At 48.4% G+C, this 20,847-nt stretch overlaps 10 protein-coding genes across 10 annotated transcripts; 3 read left to right on the top strand and 7 right to left on the bottom strand.

The window, feature by feature from the left end:
* N7508_005319 (fungal specific transcription factor domain-containing protein) lies at nt 1–1,643 on the bottom strand (the record flags this gene model as incomplete). Its single annotated transcript, XM_058463385.1, has 3 exons — nt 1–356; nt 417–646; nt 712–1,643. 3 exons carry the CDS (start codon nt 1,641–1,643, stop codon nt 1–3), a joined length of 1,518 nt encoding a protein of 505 aa, XP_058319863.1.
* Nucleotides 1,644–2,759: 1,116 nt separating this feature from the next.
* Nucleotides 2,760–3,811, top strand: N7508_005318 (fumarylacetoacetate hydrolase family protein; the record flags this gene model as incomplete). Its single annotated transcript, XM_058463384.1, has 4 exons — nt 2,760–3,039; nt 3,094–3,227; nt 3,286–3,486; nt 3,536–3,811. Coding segments are annotated over 4 exons (891 nt in total), but the record flags the coding sequence as incomplete, so codon positions are not given.
* A 554-nt stretch (nt 3,812–4,365) lies between these two features.
* N7508_005317 (cupin domain-containing protein) lies at nt 4,366–5,448 on the bottom strand (the record flags this gene model as incomplete). The annotated part of the gene is made up of 3 exons (XM_058463383.1): nt 4,366–4,768; nt 4,830–5,145; nt 5,205–5,448. The coding sequence occupies 3 exons, from the start codon at nt 5,446–5,448 to the stop codon at nt 4,366–4,368; spliced, it is 963 nt and encodes a 320-aa protein (XP_058319861.1).
* Nucleotides 5,449–5,892: 444 nt separating this feature from the next.
* On the bottom strand, nt 5,893–6,454 carry N7508_005316 (GFA family protein; the record flags this gene model as incomplete). The annotated part of the gene is made up of 3 exons (XM_058463382.1): nt 5,893–5,998; nt 6,060–6,244; nt 6,323–6,454. 3 exons carry the CDS (start codon nt 6,452–6,454, stop codon nt 5,893–5,895), a joined length of 423 nt encoding a protein of 140 aa, XP_058319860.1.
* Nucleotides 6,455–7,959: 1,505 nt separating this feature from the next.
* On the top strand, nt 7,960–8,611 carry N7508_005315 (sorting nexin-3; the record flags this gene model as incomplete). The annotated part of the gene is made up of 3 exons (XM_058463381.1): nt 7,960–8,037; nt 8,202–8,523; nt 8,583–8,611. 3 exons carry the CDS (start codon nt 7,960–7,962, stop codon nt 8,609–8,611), a joined length of 429 nt encoding a protein of 142 aa, XP_058319859.1.
* A 667-nt stretch (nt 8,612–9,278) lies between these two features.
* On the bottom strand, nt 9,279–11,444 carry N7508_005314 (telomere repeat binding factor family protein; the record flags this gene model as incomplete). Its single annotated transcript, XM_058463380.1, has 3 exons — nt 9,279–10,251; nt 10,313–10,342; nt 10,399–11,444. 3 exons carry the CDS (start codon nt 11,442–11,444, stop codon nt 9,279–9,281), a joined length of 2,049 nt encoding a protein of 682 aa, XP_058319858.1.
* Nucleotides 11,445–11,856: 412 nt separating this feature from the next.
* Nucleotides 11,857–12,398, top strand: N7508_005313 (uncharacterized protein; the record flags this gene model as incomplete). The annotated part of the gene is made up of 2 exons (XM_058463379.1): nt 11,857–11,918; nt 11,990–12,398. 2 exons carry the CDS (start codon nt 11,857–11,859, stop codon nt 12,396–12,398), a joined length of 471 nt encoding a protein of 156 aa, XP_058319857.1.
* Nucleotides 12,399–13,342: 944 nt separating this feature from the next.
* On the bottom strand, nt 13,343–14,835 carry N7508_005312 (uncharacterized protein; the record flags this gene model as incomplete). The annotated part of the gene is made up of 3 exons (XM_058463378.1): nt 13,343–13,630; nt 13,697–14,179; nt 14,242–14,835. The coding sequence occupies 3 exons, from the start codon at nt 14,833–14,835 to the stop codon at nt 13,343–13,345; spliced, it is 1,365 nt and encodes a 454-aa protein (XP_058319856.1).
* A 3,122-nt stretch (nt 14,836–17,957) lies between these two features.
* N7508_005311 (40S ribosomal protein eS4) lies at nt 17,958–19,152 on the bottom strand (the record flags this gene model as incomplete). The annotated part of the gene is made up of 5 exons (XM_058463377.1): nt 17,958–18,011; nt 18,068–18,362; nt 18,499–18,783; nt 18,849–18,986; nt 19,139–19,152. 5 exons carry the CDS (start codon nt 19,150–19,152, stop codon nt 17,958–17,960), a joined length of 786 nt encoding a protein of 261 aa, XP_058319855.1.
* Nucleotides 19,153–19,454: 302 nt separating this feature from the next.
* Nucleotides 19,455–20,659, bottom strand: N7508_005310 (aspartate-semialdehyde dehydrogenase family protein; the record flags this gene model as incomplete). Its single annotated transcript, XM_058463376.1, has 3 exons — nt 19,455–20,260; nt 20,316–20,573; nt 20,629–20,659. The coding sequence occupies 3 exons, from the start codon at nt 20,657–20,659 to the stop codon at nt 19,455–19,457; spliced, it is 1,095 nt and encodes a 364-aa protein (XP_058319854.1).
* Nucleotides 20,660–20,847: the final 188 nt, after the last annotated feature.

Raw genomic sequence — 20,847 nt, 5'->3', positions numbered from 1 at the left:
CTAATACAAGTTGCTGGGGACGCTATTTAGCCAGGACATGTCAACAAAGTCTGGCAGATCAAATCCATCGATAACGGCAGCAGAGACCCCTTCCCCCAATGACACGTCATTCATGACAGGGTGAGAAAATGTTGGCGACCGCTGTGATACTACAGCTGCAGCAGATGGGTTGATCTGCTCATAGAGAAGTTCAAGCGCTAATACACATCGGCGAGCAGAGGAGCTGTAGCTTTGATAATTTCGTAAAATGTTCAGTGCACGCTGCCATGAAAGAGAAACCGACTCTTCCGTTGCCTCGGCAAGAATAGCCGGGCAAAGACGCCCGGCTATCAGGATAGTAGCGGCAGTGTATACGTCTTGGCTTGTTAGTATGCAAATAGCATCTCCAGAGAGCATAGAAGGCATCATGGACATACATAAGATGTTGTACCACCACGATGGAAGTTTTCCAATCTTTCCATTAGGAGGAAAATTGTTGTAGACCATATCAACGAGGTCTTGTGCTGAGCGCACGCAGAGTATGGAACACTGGACAGCAAATCGCTGAGGAAGAGAATCATCAGATACGATTAAGCGCTCTCTTGTAAACAGGTCGCAGTATTTAGATAGTATGGGTCGCAAAAGAACCATTCGGACATGAAGGAATCTGAAAGAGGAACAAAGTAAGCCATAAAAGAAGGTTTCACATCATGTAAAGCATTGATATCATACCTTAACCTTAACACAATGCTCTGTCGGTCACTGATGGGATCTCTGGAAGATAGGGGAGAAGAGGTGCGTAAATGGGGCGGAAGATCTAGAGACCATGTGCTGAGTGCATGATCCAATCGGAAAACTGCCACTTGTCCATCATCAAAGCTGTTGAAGTAGGAATTATGAGAATTTTCTGGCTTGCTTGGAGGGGTTGGGCTTTTGTATAAGCTAAGTAAAATGTCGTTGAGAATTTCATATAGCTCCAGCGACTTTGTGTAGAATTTCAAAAACAGTGATTCTTCTGTTTGTTCTAGAGGCACCTGTAAGCGGTGCTCATCTACCACAACAGGTAATGGAACGGCCTTGGCTGCTTCTTTAGATATCATGGCAGGTCGGCCAAGAGTCAATGCGACAACACTATAAAGATTTAGAAGAAGTTGAGAATGTGAGCTTGTATCAACGTACCGATCCATCAAAACACAACCATGCCATATTTTCCTCACAAGCTCTTGTTCGTGAGAATTTTCGAGGTGTAAACTTGTCTCTGGCAAGTGCAAGCCTAAGCCTTGAGCACTGCGGATAGCCATGCCAGTAACCATCCAACATTGATCAGCCGAATCTGTACTCTGGAGGTACTGTGACACCAGCAATAAACATTGGATCACTGAAGAAGGTCCCGAGTGCCACATATTGCCCGGGAGAAGTTCTTGAGCGCGGGCGAAGAAATTACCAGCCATATCTGCCCGATCTTCAGGCTTGATGAAATCGGCCAACTGACAACCTAGGGCAAAAATCACATTGAATGTGCACATGAGCGTGTCTTCGTCGCAAGTCAAACTTTCTTCTCCATTCCAGAGTTTCCGGTACTCCGCACTCAGCTCTTCTCGGTTGAAGAACGGATAAAGCGGAAAGACAACATTCCAGTATATCTCCATCAGTTGATTTGCCATTCTTCTTGGAGGAAGTATCTGAGTGCTCATCAATGATGGTGAACATGTTTCTTTCTCCCTAGGATGAGGAAATAACAACGGGCCCATATTGGTGGATTCTGAAGCGGGCACCTGTTTATTGACAGTGACCCGGATTTGTCGCATAAAGTTTGCTGCACTTGAGCTTCCGAAAAACCCACTTGTTGGCTGCCTTTCATCTGATTCTACCTCTCCCACCATCGCGTTAGCACCATCTGCTATATCTCCGCGTTTCCGTCGGTTGTTGGGGGTATGTCCTTGAACCCGAGACCTTGAGGCGGGTGAATCGTAGGCATTATACGGCAAGTTTGGCTTTGGCCGATATCTTGAATTTTCTACTAGATTTCCACCCAAAGGTCTTCCGGTGGGCATCTGTGACTCGCCATATGAAAAGCGAGTCAGATGCTGGCTAGTTTCCTGTTGCGGTGGGTGACTTCCTCCCAAAATACTAGCTCGCTTAAGCCCCTGGCTGTGAGGTCTTCTCGAGTCACTCTTCTGTGTTATCTCCCTGTTATCAAGGAAGGCTTACTGGGGAGGTCTGCCACCATGTGAGGCCTTGCTATATTCACAGTTTACCTCCACCCCATGATGTTCGGCTCTGTCCAGACACGGCTCACACGCTTGACATATATCAGCAGCGAGCGAGGACTTTCAGCGAACGTCCCACTAATCCCACTAACCTGGTCTTTTCCCATCACAGCGAACTTTCCGAGCTCGACATTCTCCGCAAGCTAAAGCAACCTTGCGCCTCTTCCGACGTTCTAGCAAAGAGGAATTCGGGTCCCATCCAGGCAGATGCGGATCATTCCATCTGCTTTGGTCCATGCTAACTGGTATGTAAGTAAATCAGGTGCTGTGTGGAATCGGAACAAATGGTGATGGAGAGAGAACGGACGGAATCCTCGGGACGGTGGTCATGGACGGAGCCCTGGTCCGCTCATCCCGAACAACCCGAATGACCCGTTCCCGTTCCCGAAACTTACGCCATTATAACCCCGTGGATGCTGATCCATATAGTACTTAAATCAATATTTCTCGTCTCAGAACAGAACTAGAATAAAGCTATTTTTATTTTTCAATCTTACTTCTAATTTGAGTCTTTACCCATCTTTATTTCTCGCTATGTCTTGGTCACGTCTCATCCGTTTCATTGATGTCGCCGGTATGGCTTGCTTTGGCGAGCCGGAAATCAGCGACATCACCAAGCTGGCACAAGAGTGCCTGGCCGGAAATCTCTATGCCCAGGAGTTTATCGGAGAGAGCCCCATGGCTGTCGTTCCTGGTACTCGTCGGCTGCAAGTGAAGGAAATTCTAGGCATCCTTCGGCCCACAGATGTTCCTATCATTCGTTGCGTGGGCTTGAACTACATGAAGCACAGTATGTCGAAATAATGAGCCCGGTATAGCTAATTCAGCTAACATGTACTTCAAGTTAAGGAAGGTGGTCGCAACCCTCCTCCTCACCCATCTATTTTCATCAAACCGGCCACGTCCATTGCTTCCTACAGTGAGGACATTCCTATCCCTAAAATTGCCCAAGATTCGGTAGACTATGAAGGCGAAATGGTACATCATAAGCCTCTCCTTATTTCTATGGTTACTGTTTCTAATCTGATTTATAAAGTCCATCGTGATCGGTAAGACTGGCAAAAACATCTCCAAGGAGAACGCACTTGACCACATCGCTGGTTATGTTGTTTCAAACGATGTCTCCTGTCGGCATTGGCAAAAAGATCCGGCATTTGCTGGTGGTGTGCCCCAGTGGTGCTTCAGCAAGGGCTTCGATAAATATGCCCCTGTTGGTCCCGTTCTTGTGTCTCCCAAGGTATGTCTCGCTTTCCAGGATGATACTTTTCAGTCTAACAAGATGCTAGGTCGTTGGTGCTGCTGATAACCTTCGCCTTCAGACTTTGGTTAATGGAGAGGTTCGTCAGGACACACTTACAAGTGATTTGCTCTTTAATGTCCCCCACATCGTCAGCTTTATCAGTCAGGGAACTACCCTCGAAGCAGGTACTGTTATTATGACTGGTACACCAGCTGGCGTAGCAATGGGCATGTCTCCTCCGAAATATCTCAAGAATGGCGACGTGGTAGAAGTGAGTATTGAGAAACTTGGGTCCACCAAGAATCTTATAGTGTTTGAGTAAAAACCACCACTGTCAATTACAAGAAACCAGTCAGAGGCCCATTCTTATCAGAAAGCAATGATATTCAATAACCATTTAGAGAGATACCTTGTCCTGTAATCTATAAAACTTTGACGTAGATGCAGCGACCACCCAATTATGCTTTGAAGCGAGTTTCGTCTTCATGACGGCAGCATAAACAATAAGAGGGCATAGCCTTAAGGAAGCGCAGTCTCAAATAAAATGCACTGACTTTTCTCATTTGTTATCAATCAATCAATCCAAGTTCTATTAACCTGTTGGAGCCCATCTAATATCAAATAGCTATGCTTTTTCCATTTGTTCTTATGGCCAACTTGTCGCAGTAAAAAGAATTTCTGAGTTTGGGGACCCTCATATTGGAGCCCCTCTTTACCCAAAGAACAAATTGTCATACAGCTCTTGGAATACAAGAAAAAACGATAAACCTGTGCTGCCTTCAGTTACATACTCTCAAGCACTGTGTTTTTTTTAAGAAGCATAGTAATGTTCAGTAGGTGCTTACTTGCTAGATGCTCAAGTAAAATACAGACGATTCAAGCGCGTCTGACCAGTCCCAATGACTCCAAGAGTGGACGGTCATTAATTGCAAACAGATACGCAGGCTCAGCTGACGAACATGTGTGCTCAATCCGACACCAAGCAGGTACTACAAAGGTGTCTTTCTCCTTCCAGCGAATCTCGGTTTTGTTACCATCTGATGTTATCAGATTCGACACACCCTCTCCACTTTTAACGTGGTAAAGGAATGAACAAGTCTCTTGCCGGGGGCTTGCTGTAAAACCCGCGTCCAACCGCTCTGCTTGTGCACTGATTGTATTTGATAAGTGCCTTTGCCCCTTGCGACTGTAATGGTAAATTGTATACGGCAGCTTGTCGCCGTCCAGGGCATTCTGAACGTCTCGCCAGGGAAATTGTATAGGGCTCTCCTCAGAAGCGCTAAAAATTCAGTGCCAGTCAGCTTTCCGTATTTGTTGCTCTCCACGATCCACGTACTTACATTGCTGGATATCGGCTCGAGGTATAATTTTCGGCAAAGTTGACAGGCACATTACGAAATAAAGGCAGATCCAACCCATCAAGCCAGACCATTGGTTTCGTGCCTTCGTTGCCGTGGTCGTGCCAGCACCATGACGGTGTAAGGATCACGTCTCCTATTTCCATAGAAATCTTCTGTCCTTCTATGGCTGTAAATCCATGCTCTCCTTCGATAATAAATCGCAAGGCAAATGCGACATGTCGATGCGCCGGAGCAGTTTCTCCAGGAAGAACAAGTTGGAGCCCTCCGTAGATGGTATCTGTGGTGTAAGGAGGCTCTAGGGTGAACAAGTCAGTTGACACTTTCTCATGAGCTTCAAATCACTTGGCTGTATACCTATGTTTGAGTTCACGAGCATCAGCACTCGTCTTTCGGCTTCTTCGGCGGTAACAATGGAGCCAGCTTTCATCAAATCTGGTCGCATTTCGTTATATCGCCAGACAGTTGGGACAGCACGAGGATTAGGCCTCGGTGGTACCATCTTGTCGAGAACAGTCCAGAGAGGTGCATAATGCTTCTCGCTGGGGAACATCGTCAGGTCTTCGCCTACATGATCAACTGTCTGCGTGATCGATGCCATTGTGCATGTATTATTTAAAGTTCATGCAGTGATATGTCCCTTCCAAGGTTGTGAGAATACACTGTTGTTAATCTAAATCAACAATGAGAAGGAAGGGAGGGAGAGTTAGGTTTATACTTATAGCCCCATGGGCTGATGTACGGGGTCAAGTAATGCGTACTCCATGCAGCCCGGTATTGAGCCTTTCTCTCCGGTAATAATATACAGATCCGAGGTACTTCGGCTATTTAGACTAATCTAATTGGTTAGCTGGATTGGTATTCATTACAACCGAAGTATCCGTCTTACCCGAGAAGCACATAGATTCAGCAACACGTCATTTTAATTGATATTTCGAATACCTCATAACTACTTCCCCGGAATTTCATACAGAATTTACATAGAACGTGGGGAAGTATGAATACTCTCTTCACGCGCCATATATGCTTAGTAATTACATGTGCGTCAACGACCAGGCATCGTATCAAACGCTTTCACGTTGTCTAGACTCTTGACCCAAGAAGGCTTAGAAGAAGCAAAGAACTCCGCCTCGGGTCGTAGCTTCTCAAGCCTGCAAGGAAGTATCAATATACTAAAAATTCTTAGAGCCCATGTTCACATAGTAAACTCACCCTTGATCAAGTAAAGCTGCACGTAAGATGACGGCTTCACCGCTATGGGTCATTGGAATTGTCCACAATGTGCAGCCGCACCGTGTGCAGAATCTCTTGTGCTTCTCTGCACCGCTTGTTGTCTTTGTGATGACAAAGTTGCCTTCTGTGGCATTTAGGCTAGTCTCAACATGCAGCTGAGCATTCTGAAATTTGGCGCACTTTGAAATTGAGCATTCGTCAGAGATCAGATGATAAATATAAGCAATAAAATAAATACATACAACTTGATACGGTGCTCCTGAGTTTTTGACACAGTCTTGACAGTAGCACATGAAGACCTTTTCAGGGCTGCCGTGAACCTGGAAACTGATACCACCACATAGGCAGCTTCCTCGATAAACGTTGTCTGCCATTCTCTTGCTTTTCTTTTCAGTTATGAGCGATGTCAAATTATTTTGTCTACCACGGCTAAGGGACTTTCTTGTTCTGATATAAAGTAGTCAAGTCACCGGAAGCGCACCACCCGTCCCGATAACACTCCGAGTATCCCGGAGTAATTTCGCCCCACAATTCTCCGCGACTAACTTGGGACTTGGTAATGTGAACTATACGAGGACACGTGAAATAGTCATGATTGCTGAACTTGTTTTGAACTTGTTCCCCTCCAATGCATGTGCCCTGATGATGCATTTCGCGGATCAAGCCGTTCCTTAAGTTACTCGAAGTTCAGTGTCGGGTTATACATACTTATAACAAGGACCAAGGCCTCAAACCTATCCATTGATAGATACCAGTTGTGTGATTCAGATTAAAAAGCACCGCAGCCTACGGGCTATCTGATCATTAGTATATTGAGTCTCACTCATCTCCCCGATAAACTCCGGATTAAATCAACTACTGTACTTCAAATTAGTAGGTTTGAGCTGTCGTAGAGCCTAGCCTTAATCAATCATGTCCTTTGGAGTTCAACTATATTCCCAAGTACAGTATCATGTAGACGAGAAGAGTGAAAAACTAAACAGTCAGACTTCTAGAAAATAAGCGCTCACGGAATGTCGGCAAGGATTAAATGGGGTACTGAAAGTCCAACAGTGTACTTGGAGTGCCGATGGAACCAACAGACCGCCGTGGAGCGACTAACCAGCGGGGCATATTGGAGCGAAACGCTTGACCCATTTAACGCGATGTGGAGCCATATTCAAAATGTGAAGAATTAGATCAGAGTACGGTTTAGTCACCCTTATAGACTGGCAGTATCTCGATCGTGGATTTCTTTGGATGTTGTCAAGTAAGATCAGGGCTCGAGAAGAGAGGGAAGCCCTATACAGGGGGAAAGGTTTCCAGTGTCAGGCTACATGCGGTACATATGCATAACATGCATGTGTTCCGATTTTACCGGATAATGGAAGAATACTATGTGGGTGTCCAAAAGATAGTTCCAGCAGCACTACGGTATGTCTGATGATAGCCCTATCCTTCCAACTTGGTCGTTTTCGGGCTCTTCTGGGCAAAGGTTTGCACTGATAAAGCGACAATTACACAATTGCCGGCTAGTGGCCACAAAGGCCCTAATTTCTAGTTTTTTCACTAGATCCATAGCCTGTGGCCAATTGTTTGCCTTTGTGGAATCAACTTCTGTTGAGGCATATGCAGGGGAAGTATATAGGGCTGTGGAAAACGTCAAAAAGATAGGAGATAAGGTAAACGGATCAACCATTTACCGAACCCCACTGATATGCGTCTCCAAGTTCCCTCGAACTGCTCTCTCCTCTTTGCTGAACATCAGTTCAAGACAGTCACATTGAGATTTGCGGTTCCAGACTTTACATCGAGCGGCATCCGATCATCTGGCCCCAGTTCAAATAGCTACCGGCCCGCGTCTTCCTCAACTTCCTCTCCGCAACCCCACCCCACCACAATGCAGTCCGTCCCTGAGTCCCGACAGCAGTCCTTTGACGAGATCTATGGACCTCCCGAGAACTTTCTCGAGATCGAAGTGAGTGATACCATCGATAATCGCTACCTCAGATCCCCGAATCGCTTGTCCACCCCGATCTTCGAGGGGGTCATGTGCCCACATATCTTGCCTAACCACCCCCCATACAGCACCATGTACTCGAAAACCATACGCCCTGACCAAAAGACTAACGAAATAAATAGGTCATCAACCCCCAAACGCACGGTACCTCGCGTAATATGTACACGTCGTACGAGATCGTGTGCAAAACCAACATCCCCGCTTTCAAACTGAAACATTCCGTGGTGCGCCGCCGGTACTCCGACTTTGAATACTTCCGCGATATCCTTGAGCGTGAAAGCACACGGGTCACGATACCCCCGCTGCCGGGCAAGGTCTTCACAAACCGATTCAGCGACGATGTGATCGAGCACCGCCGCGAGGGTCTGCAGCGCTTCTTGCAGATTGTTGCTGGGCACCCTCTTCTGCAGACAGGCAGTAAGGTCCTGGCTAGCTTTATCCAGGGTGAGTTTTATATTTTCTGAGCGGGCCGTCAGTGAAAATATGCTAATATAATATCATAGACCCCAACTGGGACCGCAATGCGTGGTAGAATACGATAGCGTCGATATTCTTTTTCCTCGTTAACGAGAAGCGTGCTTTCTTTCCGCTATGCCCTTTTCTCCATCTATCTACCTCTTTTCCTTCATACTCTCAGCTTTGTCTTTTTGTGACAGACATCCTTCGGCACTCGCGATTGAACATGTGCACGGGCAATTGTATGCTATGTGATGATCATTCCCTGGTTTTATTATGCTCGTTCGATATCCGAATTTGCCGCTTTTTCTTCGTTGCACTGGTTGGACGGGCGCTTTTCCTGGTTTCTGCTATGCTCCGCTTCGCACCTTTTTATTTATCGTCTCCTTCTGCCAGCTTTCTTGTTCGATCTTGTGCATATCGAGAGCGAGTCGGTCTCCTTATGAATATCACCACGTACATTTCTACCTTCGACTGTAAATCCTTAGATGCATCAATGGTGGGTTATTAGGTATGTAGAGAGAAAAACAAGACTTTTGATTGATAGAGATTTTAGAGAACCATCGTGTACTGCGGGATATAGATTAAGAATCAAACAAGGCCAGAAACAGAAGCTGAAGCATAACAAACAAGATAGAAGAGATCCTCCACCAAACACCCGGAATGCAAAGCAATGAAACTAACATAAAACAAAAGTTGAGATTACATAGAAAGAGAAAAAAAAAAGCATCAAAGCATACTTTTCAAGCCAATTCATCCCAATTCATAGGAGCAAGCGTATTATCCTCCCAAGGCGTCTCAACACCCGAAGAAGTACCCGTCCCAGAACCCTCATCCAAAGAAAACGAAAGCCCAACACCCCCGGTATGGGGAAGACTCATAGAAGTCTCCAAGAATACCTGTGGAGGTGGAGGCGGAGGCAAGAAAGCAGAATCCATAGGACCAACATTAGACTGCTGAGAAGGAGTAGCAACATGACGACTCCTGGACGACAAATGGCGCGGGGTGAGATTCGGCGTCACAGCATTGAAATTGGCCTTCGTTGGAGTTTGTTCGCGAGTATTGGCAGCATGTGGCCAAGGCGTTGGCCCTCCTGCCGGCGAGTTCTGACCAGAAACCGAGCACAGACCGAGACTTGGGCTTTGGGCGGTGGGTTTCTTGCCGCTCACGGAGCCACCATTGCGATAGGCGTCTGGGAACTTTGTTCTGAATCTGTCGCGGAGGTCGGTTGATTTGCGGTGGCTCAAATTTAGTCGTGCGTCTTGTTGTATTAGGGTCCATTGGAATCCGTGGACTGCGTAGCCTTTGAGTAGGGCTTCGTCTTCGGCTGGGGTGAAGGGGCGCCGAGAGCGTCGTTTGGCTTTTGTTACGTGCGGTTCTGGGATTCCAAAGGATGCAAGGGCAATGGATGCGAGGCGGGATTTGTCTGAAGGCGCAGGAGTGCTCTGATCTGATGAGGGTGACTTTGATTGGGTGTTGCTACTGTTCCGAGCATCGGTATCGGGTGTAGGCGAGAGAGTGCTTGGGGTTGAGGAATTGTGTGGTTTGTTTGCTGGACTTCCGGAGCTAGAGGCTGATTCGGAGCCTTGATTTAAGGGGTTTGGATGAGGGAGGTAGATCTTGCCAAATGCTACATCTGAAGCGTCGTTGGACTTGATTAGGGCATTGGTGAGGGTGTCGTGGATTTGTTTCGCGGCTTCGTTGGGGTCGGAAGCACTGAGTAACGATCAATAAACTTGTTCTGATGGCCGTATATAGTTGGGATTTAAGTACTTACCGATAGGCCCATGGGCATAGCACTCGAAATCTTTAGGAAAGCGGATGATTAGCACAAGATCAAGCGGTCATAGATTACGATCATACCTGTCTTTCAGATTAGAGGCAGACCTCTGATTGAACTCCAGTTCCGGCTGAGCCAGGATAGCAGTCCAATTTCCAATCCCACACTTGACCACACCCCGAAGGAGGGCAGACGTTTCTTCCTCGGTCCACATTCTCAGGTTTTTACGAGATCGACCGCGATTTTTGGGGGGGATAGGCGCTTTCTCTTTCGGTGCGGGAGGCAAGGCATTGGTCTTAGAAACGTTTGCATCACGGATTGCTGGGTCAATTTCATTCGTATCCAAAGTATTGGTAGTTTCAATAGTGTTGTTGTCATTATCATTATGATCATTGTCTTCGTCGTCGTTGAGTGAGGTACTCAGAATCTCTTCTAGTCTCGCATCTCGTCTCTCCACGGACTGGCCATCAGCGCTAACAACTTGAGCGGATACCAAGGCTCCCGGGTCAATGGAAGCACTGCGCCCAGATGGCTTGTTCAGAAGCTGGGAAATATTAGACCCAGCCTCGATAGGTGGAAGAAGTGCAGCATTAGGTGGTGGCTCATTCAGTCCATTCAAGATAGCAAATGGCCCAAATGGGGGAGGTCGCTGCTCTTTTTGGGCCTGCGGGATGGGCAGCTGTAGATGCTCACTGAACGAATCAGTCTGAAGATCTAACCGGCGACGCTTTCGGGGTCCTTGGAGCGCATCATCATCGAAAGAAGATGAAAATGGAAATTTTTCAAGGGCACGAAGGTTCACGAATGCTGGAAGGATCGGTCTCGGCAGGCGTTCAACACTTGACTGCGAATCGGCGGATAGTTCGGTCTTCTTAGTCCGCGCAGCATTAAGGAATTCCGTCACCGTTGGTAGGCCTGTTTTGGCATTTGCAGAGACATGTCCATTGCTTTTGTTCCCCTTAGATATATTATTCTCTCGAGCACCACTGGCATTTGGTTCGAGAGGTGATGGGACGCTTAGGGTTCGGGAGGAAACCGGTTCTCGTAGAGGGGCGATACGAAGAGAGAGTTGGGGGAGTTCGCGTAGAAGTGATTCATCGAGGGGGCGTAGTGCACTAGATAGCTCCATTGCAGTATGCCAATCACGAGTACATCATCCTCATCCTGTAAGGAAATGCAAGTAGTTGCAAGTTCTGGCCTGTTCGATGTCGCGATAAGCAATAGATAACAAGGGGCGGTGTCGGCTGTCAGTAAAGGCGCATACGTCAGCGCCCATCGCCCTGAAGATCCCCTGACGATTACTTCTTGCAATTGACTTTCTCTGCGTTATTTCTCTTCTTTACACTCCCACCGCTATTTGAAGTTAACTATTTGACATCAGTTGCGGTAACCCGAAAAGTAAGTGCATATATCCAAGTACCGTACATTGCAGCAAACCCACGAGCTTCACTCTGCAGACCGCTCCAAGCGATTTCAACCAAGCTCAAAGAAGATCCTCAGAAGCACAAACAAAACACTGACAAAGCCGTAGATCTCCAACAATGCCTACTATCTTCCCAATGTGGCCACACATCATCTTCGGCATTCTTGAGCCCATCTCACTGTACGTAGAACCAACAACAATGCCCATCCCACCTAATCACCGACAACTAACGCATTACATGCTCCATGTAGGGCCCTCGGCAGCGTCTTCCCTCTATACGACCTCCAAGGCTTTATAGCCGGCCAAACCCCCAATGTTGCCTCCCCGCCAACCTTTCACCCCAGCAGCGTGGCCCTCGCCTACCAACTAGGCAATGTCTACTCGCTGCTCTTCCTCGTCGGCGTGGGTGTCTGCTACACAACTACCGAGCCTCGTGTGCTGCGCAATTACCTGATCGGCCTTGCCATCGCTGACGTAGGTCACGTCTACGCCACGTACCTGGGCATGGGCTGGGATGCGTTTGCGGATGTCGCGGCGTGGAATGCTCTGACATGGGGTAATATCGGAGCTACGGCATTCCTTTTCGTTAATAGGATCGCTTATCTCTTGGGTGTCTTTGGGTATGCACAGGCGCCTAAGGCGACTGCTAAAAGAGACTAGGATGTGTGCTTCTATGTTAGTTGGCTGAGACTCGTGTGAACTATTCACCGTCTCTCTTCTTTTTCTTGCTTTTCTTCTGGTAAAATCATTTCTTCTCGTCACTTTTGCCTCTCTTGGTGCATCGACCTGCATACAACAGCGGTCTATCTTTGCGTCTTGCTCTGGCTAGGTGTGGCTCCTCGGATGCAATGGGTACTGTTTGATTTGTAAGGTTTCTATCCACACGACAGGGTTGTAAAGGGGGAGGCCGCGTGAGCTGCATTACAGTCATGGAGTACTATATGCCGGGCCAGCTCGACAGCAAAGCCATGGGCGCTACGGTCAAAATGGCAGGTCCGATTACGGGTTTCTTGAAATCCAATGAGCTTTGTTATGCAACCTTGTATATATCTCTGCCATTGACTCTAACCAAAACAGAAAACGAAAAAACCAAGAAAAAGAAAAAAAATCACACAAAGAAAATCAAAGCATATTAGCATAATGCAACGCCGGACTCCCCGGTACTGCTGGACGCTAGCATGGGTATATAAAAAGTAGAAATACAGATCATAAATCGAAGCATTCCAAGGTGTAAATCGGAGGCAGGTGCCCTGGCCGATGATTTGCCAGGGACACATACATCACTGCATTGAAAAAGACCCAGGGGAACACAAAGAAAAGGCTCTTGAGACGCGTTCCAGCCCACATACACTTACACACACACACACACACACACACACACACACACACACACTCACACTCACACACTCACACACTCACACACTCTCTCTCTCTCTCTCTCTCTCCCACACCTGTCCACACCACCCTTGCTTGGCCTTTAGTCCGGTCTCGCCACCTGCAGCCACATAAGCCAAGTATACACCCCTGTAGCTTTTTCTCAAAGGCGACGTATATCCAGATTGTTTTAACCCGATGACCACCATTTTGCTCAATTTGTAATGTAATCATCGGCTTCGTTGCAGGTATTGGAAGACGGGCTGGAGGACGGACTCGCCATTTTGTTTGTAATCACGGAGATGGGGGACCAGAAAGGGGGTACCGGGGTGATCGTTGTAATATCTGCGGTACGAGGCGTAGTTCTGGACTGGGTTTAGGAGGAGACCGATTTCCGGAGGCGTCAGGGCTTCCAGAGTGATGGTTGATCCGTCAGCTTGCATTGTCGAGATGGTGTAATTGTATAGACCATGGAGAATTGCCGTGAGGGAATGGTAATCACGGGCTATGAGGAGGCTCTAGTGTTACACGATTAGAGCGAGTTTTGACGATTTGGGGTATACAGTGTGAGCAAAAGCACTTACCTGGGTACATTCTTGAATGTGGGGGATTAGGTCTGGAAGCGCTGAGCAACATTCCCAGACGGAGACGCTGAGCGTTTGCCAATGGCGAAGTAGATTTCCCACGACGGCATCCTCTGCTACGAGGCTTTGGCGGGTCATTTCGGCAAATTGATGCTCATCCAGGGCTTTCAAATTGCGGGCCAAATCAGACCCAGATGTTGAAATGAGACAGTCCTCTAGGAAGGGAATTGAGGTGCTGAATGGCGTTTTCCAGTCCATAGTTGAAGCATGCATGTATTGTCGTCGGAATCGGATTGCTAGCACGCTCAGCACTTTCAGCATGGCGGCTAGTCTACCGGTTTCATCTTTGAACAGGCGCTGGATCGGGCCTGCGATGAAGTCGAATCCAGCGTTGGCCTGGGCCATGTTATGGTTTCCAGGTCGCACAGCCAGCAAGGACTGGACCAATGCTCGGTGCGCGAATGGACTACGCGACCGAAGATGCTGGAATAGTCAGCGTATGATCCGAATGGTACTAAGTTCCAGTGGAGAGATCAGAAACACACCTTTTCTACCTCAGTGTATAGAGGGATGTCCTCTGGATACGCCCTCAAATGTTCCAGGAGAATGATGTATAGAGCGGTGTGCTGGTGTAAGAACCACTCGACCTTGATGGCACGGTACCCAAGAGAAGCGCGAACCAACTCTTCAAAATCAATCTGCCTAAATTGAAAATGGCTCTCGTTCTCAAGGGCCATAGCGATTGCCCGGGCATCGTGAGACTGGTTCGATTCAAGCGGAAGCCAACTCCAAGGAATCGGGTCGAAAGGAGCAATACTCGACCGGCGCAATATTTCCTCCACTCTCTGCATGTGGGAGAGACTTCCCAGAAGTTGATGTTCATGGGGCTGGGACATGGCAAATAAGAAATTGTCAATAGTATCAAGTCGTCGAGCGCGAAGCGAGGTTCGCGGGAAATTCTCGTCAAGAAAGAGTCCAAATCGAATTACCCTGCTAATTTCCAGAATATCAAAGGCCCAGAATACCGGGGTCGCTTCATCTTCCCACCAGCGATAGGACATGAAGAAGGCGGGAATCTCCACGCTCAACTGGAAGATGGACTGGTAAGACGGACTCAAGTCTGAAGCCATCACGAACATGTCCAAGGAGAAAGTTAGAGTTGAACAGACTCGGGACACTTGTGTTTAAGGCCAACTCATTAGGCTGGCGCTTATGTGACACGGAAGCAAAGGTGAAGAAAACACTGAGAGTCCGGTAAGGTAAGGATGATTGGTTTAAATCATCAGATTTTCCACGTTGGGTTTGGGGAGGGTCCAGTTTCAGCCTACTGGGGATCCCGAAGACCGGGAAGAAGGCGAAAAGGGGTGATCGGAACTCTTCTAGGCTGCTATTGTGGCCGAATTCTACCCGTTGGGCTGCAGACGGCTCAGTTGTCAATAAGACAAGTGAGTGGATGATTGTTCAATCGGTTGGGGAGCCTGGGGGGAGCGGTCAACTATCTTTAATAGGTAAATTTCAATGATATCAGTGGCCGATTTCGAAGTTTCTCTTTGAAAATTGATACACCGCTGAAGTTTGTCTCTTTGAAGGCAAACTTTATAGCCTATGGGCATTGATATACTACAAGTTAAGCTGCCTTCTTTGATTACACCGCTATCTCAAAAACAGGTATTCCAAAAATTATACCTGATTCCAAATCCCAGACATCAAACTTCAGAACCCAGAACCCAGGCCCGAGGAACTGGGTTGCGGATAGCTCGGTAGATCCACGCGTTCCTGAGTTTGTGGGGGAGAGAACCCAAGGTTGAGTTTGATATCCCCAAACTTCATCTTCAATTTTTTTGGACTGTGACTAACCTCATGTTCTAGACCCCAAGTCTAAACAATTCCATGATCGCACACGTCTCAACCCTCCTTCCAGGCTCTCAGATCGCCCAGCTGATCGGAGGATTCGTCGTGCATTTCAAATGCATTATACCCCAGCGATCATCAGCACACAATGCTTTTCCTCGCAACATTGGGCGAAAATTGTGTCCCCAGACCTACACCACATGTCAATTTCCAGTCCAAAATGCAGGGAGAGAGAGAGGACCACAGGTAATATTTCCTCGCCCCCTTATCCTATCCTATCACTAAAAGTGGCACCCCCTTACCACGAACCGCTAACCACACCCACCCCCTACTGCAATTAACCCCACTGCAAAAGAAGTTCGCTTATCCTCATGTTGCATCCGGTGATCAGGATTCCAGCAGATTGCGTCCCGTTCCAGCAGGACGGCGCTTGGGTGCGGAGACCTCTTCCTGGTGGAGACGGGGCGAACGTGGGTATGGGCGGGAGAGTTTGGATCTATCAGATTGGCTCCTATACTCCGTATTGCCTTAACCCTTGATAGGACCATCGGAGAGAAAAAGAAGAAATGAGCGTCGTTCTTGGGAGGGAGAGGAGTGGATATAATTCCCCTGTTCCCTATCTATCCCCGTTCCTCCCTCTTTCCCTCTTTCCTTGTGATGATCATCACGATACTGATTCATCCCTAAGGCGACGATGCCACCGAGTGGTCTCAGACTAATTAGAACGGCCCACGGCCCGACCCCCCAATTCCAAGCGATGCTCCAATGCCCGTCTAGATGAACCCATTCTCGGAGCTCATACGCCGATCGCCGCGATCGAAGCAACGCACTCTGCAACCACGGAACTGGACGGTTAAAAAGAAGTGCCGACATCTCCACAAAATGGACTCTGGCACTTCTGGCACCGGAGATGAACCTTGTCCTCCGTGTCGCTCTCGCTTTATCCTTTAGCCCAAGGGGGGCCTATGACTAAATCCAGCTGGTTATGCCATGTATGTTTCTCCACCCGGTCCTGATCCTGTCCCTTGGCTACATCAAAATCGTACGCCATTGATGTGTTGTGTAGGTTATAGTATATTAAACTGGATTGGATATGGCTCAATGATCACGGAGAACGCCGTCGATCTGCTCCTTCGATTTTAATTTCGACGTACTCTATATCGGGATATTTTTCTCCTATTAGTCCATTGCATGCGTTAGTTTCTTTTTCCGTGGCCTACAGCACGGCAGCTATATATTCATGCAATGAAACGGCACGATCATTGCCACTTGGATACATCATGATCGTGATCGTCGCTTTACTCTACTCTAGTCGACCATTGTACTGAACAGGGTTGGCAGGCGGTTTCTCCGCCGACAGGTCGGGGTTACATGCCATGGACATACAAGAGCGCTGATCATCTCCGCGAAATACGTAAACGTACATGTACTGGATTCTGAAGAAGATCATCCCCTTCGAAAGCATCCAGTAAACTCAATATTTGTTATTCCCAGGTGGGACTTGCTACTATTGGTGCTCTAGTGGATGAATCAGGAGACAGGAATTGCCTTGTATACGGTCCGTACGTTGATCGCCCACATACGGGTTTGGGGCTTGCGCGGAGGTGGGAACCGTGTTTTTCACCGCGTATCGCCTCGTAACGTTGGGTTGATATATTTAAAATCTATGATATCACATTGAAAGATCCGCTTTACTACTGGCCTGCGAGCGTTAAGCTTTAGGTTGCTACCGCTTCGGATATGCCGAGGTTAATAGGTTTACTGTTGGTGGGTATGGGGCTGGCGGGTTTCGCCGTCGGCGGGTATACATATTTATATATATGTATATGGAGTGGAAGGCGCAGGTCATTTACATAGCGAGAAGCTGAGCTTTCAGCTGCAGAGATTGCATCTTGGGTCTTGATGCTTTTATTGGATTGGGTTGCCTTCCGAGCTTGCATTAGCCTCCGATTTTGTACGTACGTGCACTCTAGCGGGTAGGCTGAGCTGTTGCTCTAGACCGACTGGGGGGTGTACGAGGTGGCCAACATGCTTGCGAGGTGAAGGGCACGGGGTGAAGGCCTAGGCAGAGACCAAGCTACAGCTACGACTCCTTAGATCTTCATTAGGGGATTGGTTCGAGCAATGTTCAGGAGAACCAATTGAAAGACATAGATGAGACAAGACAGGGAGGTTGAAGATCCAGGAAATCAAGAGAATACGGTCATTAAATCATTCGAAAAGAGGTAACGTTAAATGGTATCATATCACTCGGAAACGGGACAGTTATCCCATCCCAGTTTTGTTTGCTATGGTTCGAACCTACGGAGTGATGCGTCCAAGTCCATAACAAGACAAGACGCCTGCTTCCCAGCTACTGTTTTTTACTTATTTTTGTCCGGCTCGCGAAATCCCCTATGTCAGAAGACATTTAGTTGGAGATGGCGTGGGCACGGCGGCGGTCACGCTCCTCAGCAATGGAGAGCTGCGAAAAGACTTAGCAATGGTTCGTGTAGGAATTGAGTAGTGGAGATAACATACCTTGACACCCTTGCCCTTGGGCAGGGAAACCCAAGGCTTGTCCTGTCCGATGACGAAAACGTTGGACTCGCGGGTAGCGAAGGTGTTGTCAATAGCATCCTTGACGTGGACGATGTTGAAACCACCATCGTGGCGCTCACGGTGAGTGACGACACCAACACGACCCATGTTACGACCACCGGTGGCCATGATGACAACACCAGTGTCGAACTTGACGAAGTCAACGATCTTGCCAGTGGCAGTCTCGACCTTGACAGTGTCGTTGACCTTGATGGCGGGGTCGGGGTAGCGGATGCTGTAAAGAAACACGCGTTAGCATAACCTTGTTCTTGTCATATGGAATCTTACTAGTTCTCATATTGTCCTCCGCCGATCAACCAAAGCCTGGTCCAACGACTGAATGACACGGAACTTGTGGAGAGTGAACTCACGTTCGCGCATCGTGCGTAACCAAGAATGGGATCCCGCCCTTGCCGAGCTGAACACGCTTGACCTTGCAGAGCTTGAACTCAGCCTCCTCAGCCTGGATGCGGTGGACGGTGAAACGGCCCTTGGTGTCGTAGATGAGACGGAAGTGCTCGCCGGTCTTCTCGAGGGAGATGACGTCCATGAATCCAGCGGGGAAGGTGGAGTCAGTGCGGACCTTGCCGTCGACCTTGACCAGACGCTGCATCATGATGGCCTTGACCTCGCGACCGTTCAGGGCGTACTTGAGACTATTGCGAGATCCATGTCAGTTGTTGTTCTTCGTGTCGAGGTTTTTTTTTTCCCGAATTCGTACCGGTTACGGATGAAGACAATCAGGGGAAGGCAGTCCCGGAGCTTGTGGGGACCGGGGGAGGCCTTGGGGGCATAGGTTCCGGACATCTTGTCCAGGAGCCAGTGCGAGGGCGCACTAAGGCGCTTCTGGTGCTTCTTACTGTCAAGGCATTGTAGTTAGTGATGTTGTCCATGATCCAAAAAAAATTCCATCTCGGTTGCAGCAAGACGCTGGCTCAAATCGCGCCTGGGAGGTCGACGAAGCCAGTGCGCAGGCGCAAGAGGGAGAGAGGGCGATGGCATTAGACTTACGGTCCGCGAGCCATTTTGACTGATTTGTCGACGGTAGGTAAGTGGTCGGAGTGTCGCGATGAAAGAGAAGGTCAGGGCCGAGAAATGCTAGCTGTAATACGGGTTTCGCTTAGCGGTCAGTGATTGTGTGGGCTGAGCCCTAGCCCCAGCTAGTCCCGATTGGGTTATATTAGTAATTGATTAGGTCATACAAGCTTTACATATGATTATGTCATCTGACGGCCCCCTTCCTATTTGGGAGATCAATGGAACTCTTGTTTGTACCAAAGTTATATCTATTTGACATGCGCTGATAATTCCACTTTTCGTATCATCTTTAAATGTAACCCTTGATAACAGCAACCTCGGCGTTGAGGATGGATGAACCAGCAGCTCCGATAACGGTGTTGTGAGAGAGAGCCGCGAATCGGATATCAAAGTGACCACCCTTAGCGCCCTCACGAACACGGCCAACGCTGACGGTGTAACCGCCGGAGATATCACGGTCAAGTCTGGGCTGGGGACGGTCGGGCTCATCGAAGACCTTGATAGCGGGCTGCGGTGCGGAAGGAGCACCCAACTTCTGTGCCTCGGACTGGTATTCACGGAGAGCCTCAACGACCTGCTCTGCGCTAGGGGTCTCGCGGTTCTTGAAGCGGAGAGAGACAAAGGCCATGTGGCCGTCAGTGACACCGACACGGGTGCAAGTGGCACCGATGCGAAGACCAGACTGCTCGTCGAAACCGGTAGCACTGGCGTTCAATGAGCCCAAGATCTTCTGAGCCTCGTTCTCGAGCTTGTCCTCCTCACCGCTGATGTAAGGAATAACGTTGTCCAGGATGTCCATGGTAGGGACACCGGGATAGCCGGCTCCTGAGACGGCCTGCTCGGTGAAAACCTCGACTTCCTCAACAAGGCCAAACTTGGCCTGGAGAGCAGCGAAGGGGATGACAATGCCAATGACGGCACAGTTTGAGTTGCAGACCAGGAAGCCCTTCTTGAGGCCGTACTGCTTGCGCTGGTGAGGGATCAGGTCCAGATGTTGGGGGTTGACAGTGGGGACCACCAGAGGGACCATGGGGTCTTTGCGGTAGTTCTTTGCGTTAGAGAACACAGGAATCTCAGCCTTGATGAAGGCCATCTCTGTAATTTATACATCAACACATGATCTAGTACTTCGGGATAGGATATCACATACCGGTCTCGCCAGCGATGTCACTGTTCAGTCCAGAGAAGACAAGATCACAGTCAGAGAACAACTCAGCCTTGCACTCACGCAGAACAAGATTGCTCAGCTTCTCGGACATGGGACGAGCCTGCTTCCAGTTGACGGCATCCTTGTATTTCTTGTTTGCTGAACGCTCGGAAGCACCGATTGCTTGAAGCTCAAGGAAGGGGTGGTCTGCCAGTAGGAGAATGAAACGCTGACCAACGGAGCCGGTGGCGCCGAGAACACCTATAAATTGTCAGAGTGATTCGTGTATATAAGATCCTAGATGTTGAGGACATACCACACTTCTTCTTGGGGAATGCAGGAGCCATCTTGGAGGTTTTATATGTAGACAAATCCACCTTGTATATGTTAGTAACCCCGGTTATTCGAAATTCACAAGGCTGCCAATTGATCTCTCAAGAGACACAAGAAACCAGCTGCCTGGTGAACTGGGCCATATATCACAAGAGACCTGTATGAGTCAAAGCGTCTCCAGAGCCCCGCATGCGGTATGTAG

The sequence above is a fragment of the Penicillium antarcticum genome (genome assembly GCF_028974205.1).
Source record: "Penicillium antarcticum strain IBT 31339 chromosome Unknown utg000005l_segment0_segment0, whole genome shotgun sequence".
Taxonomy (NCBI): Eukaryota; Fungi; Ascomycota; class Eurotiomycetes; order Eurotiales; family Aspergillaceae; genus Penicillium; species Penicillium antarcticum.
Note: the sequence above shows the minus strand (reverse complement) of the source record. Positions and strands in the feature narration are given on the sequence as shown.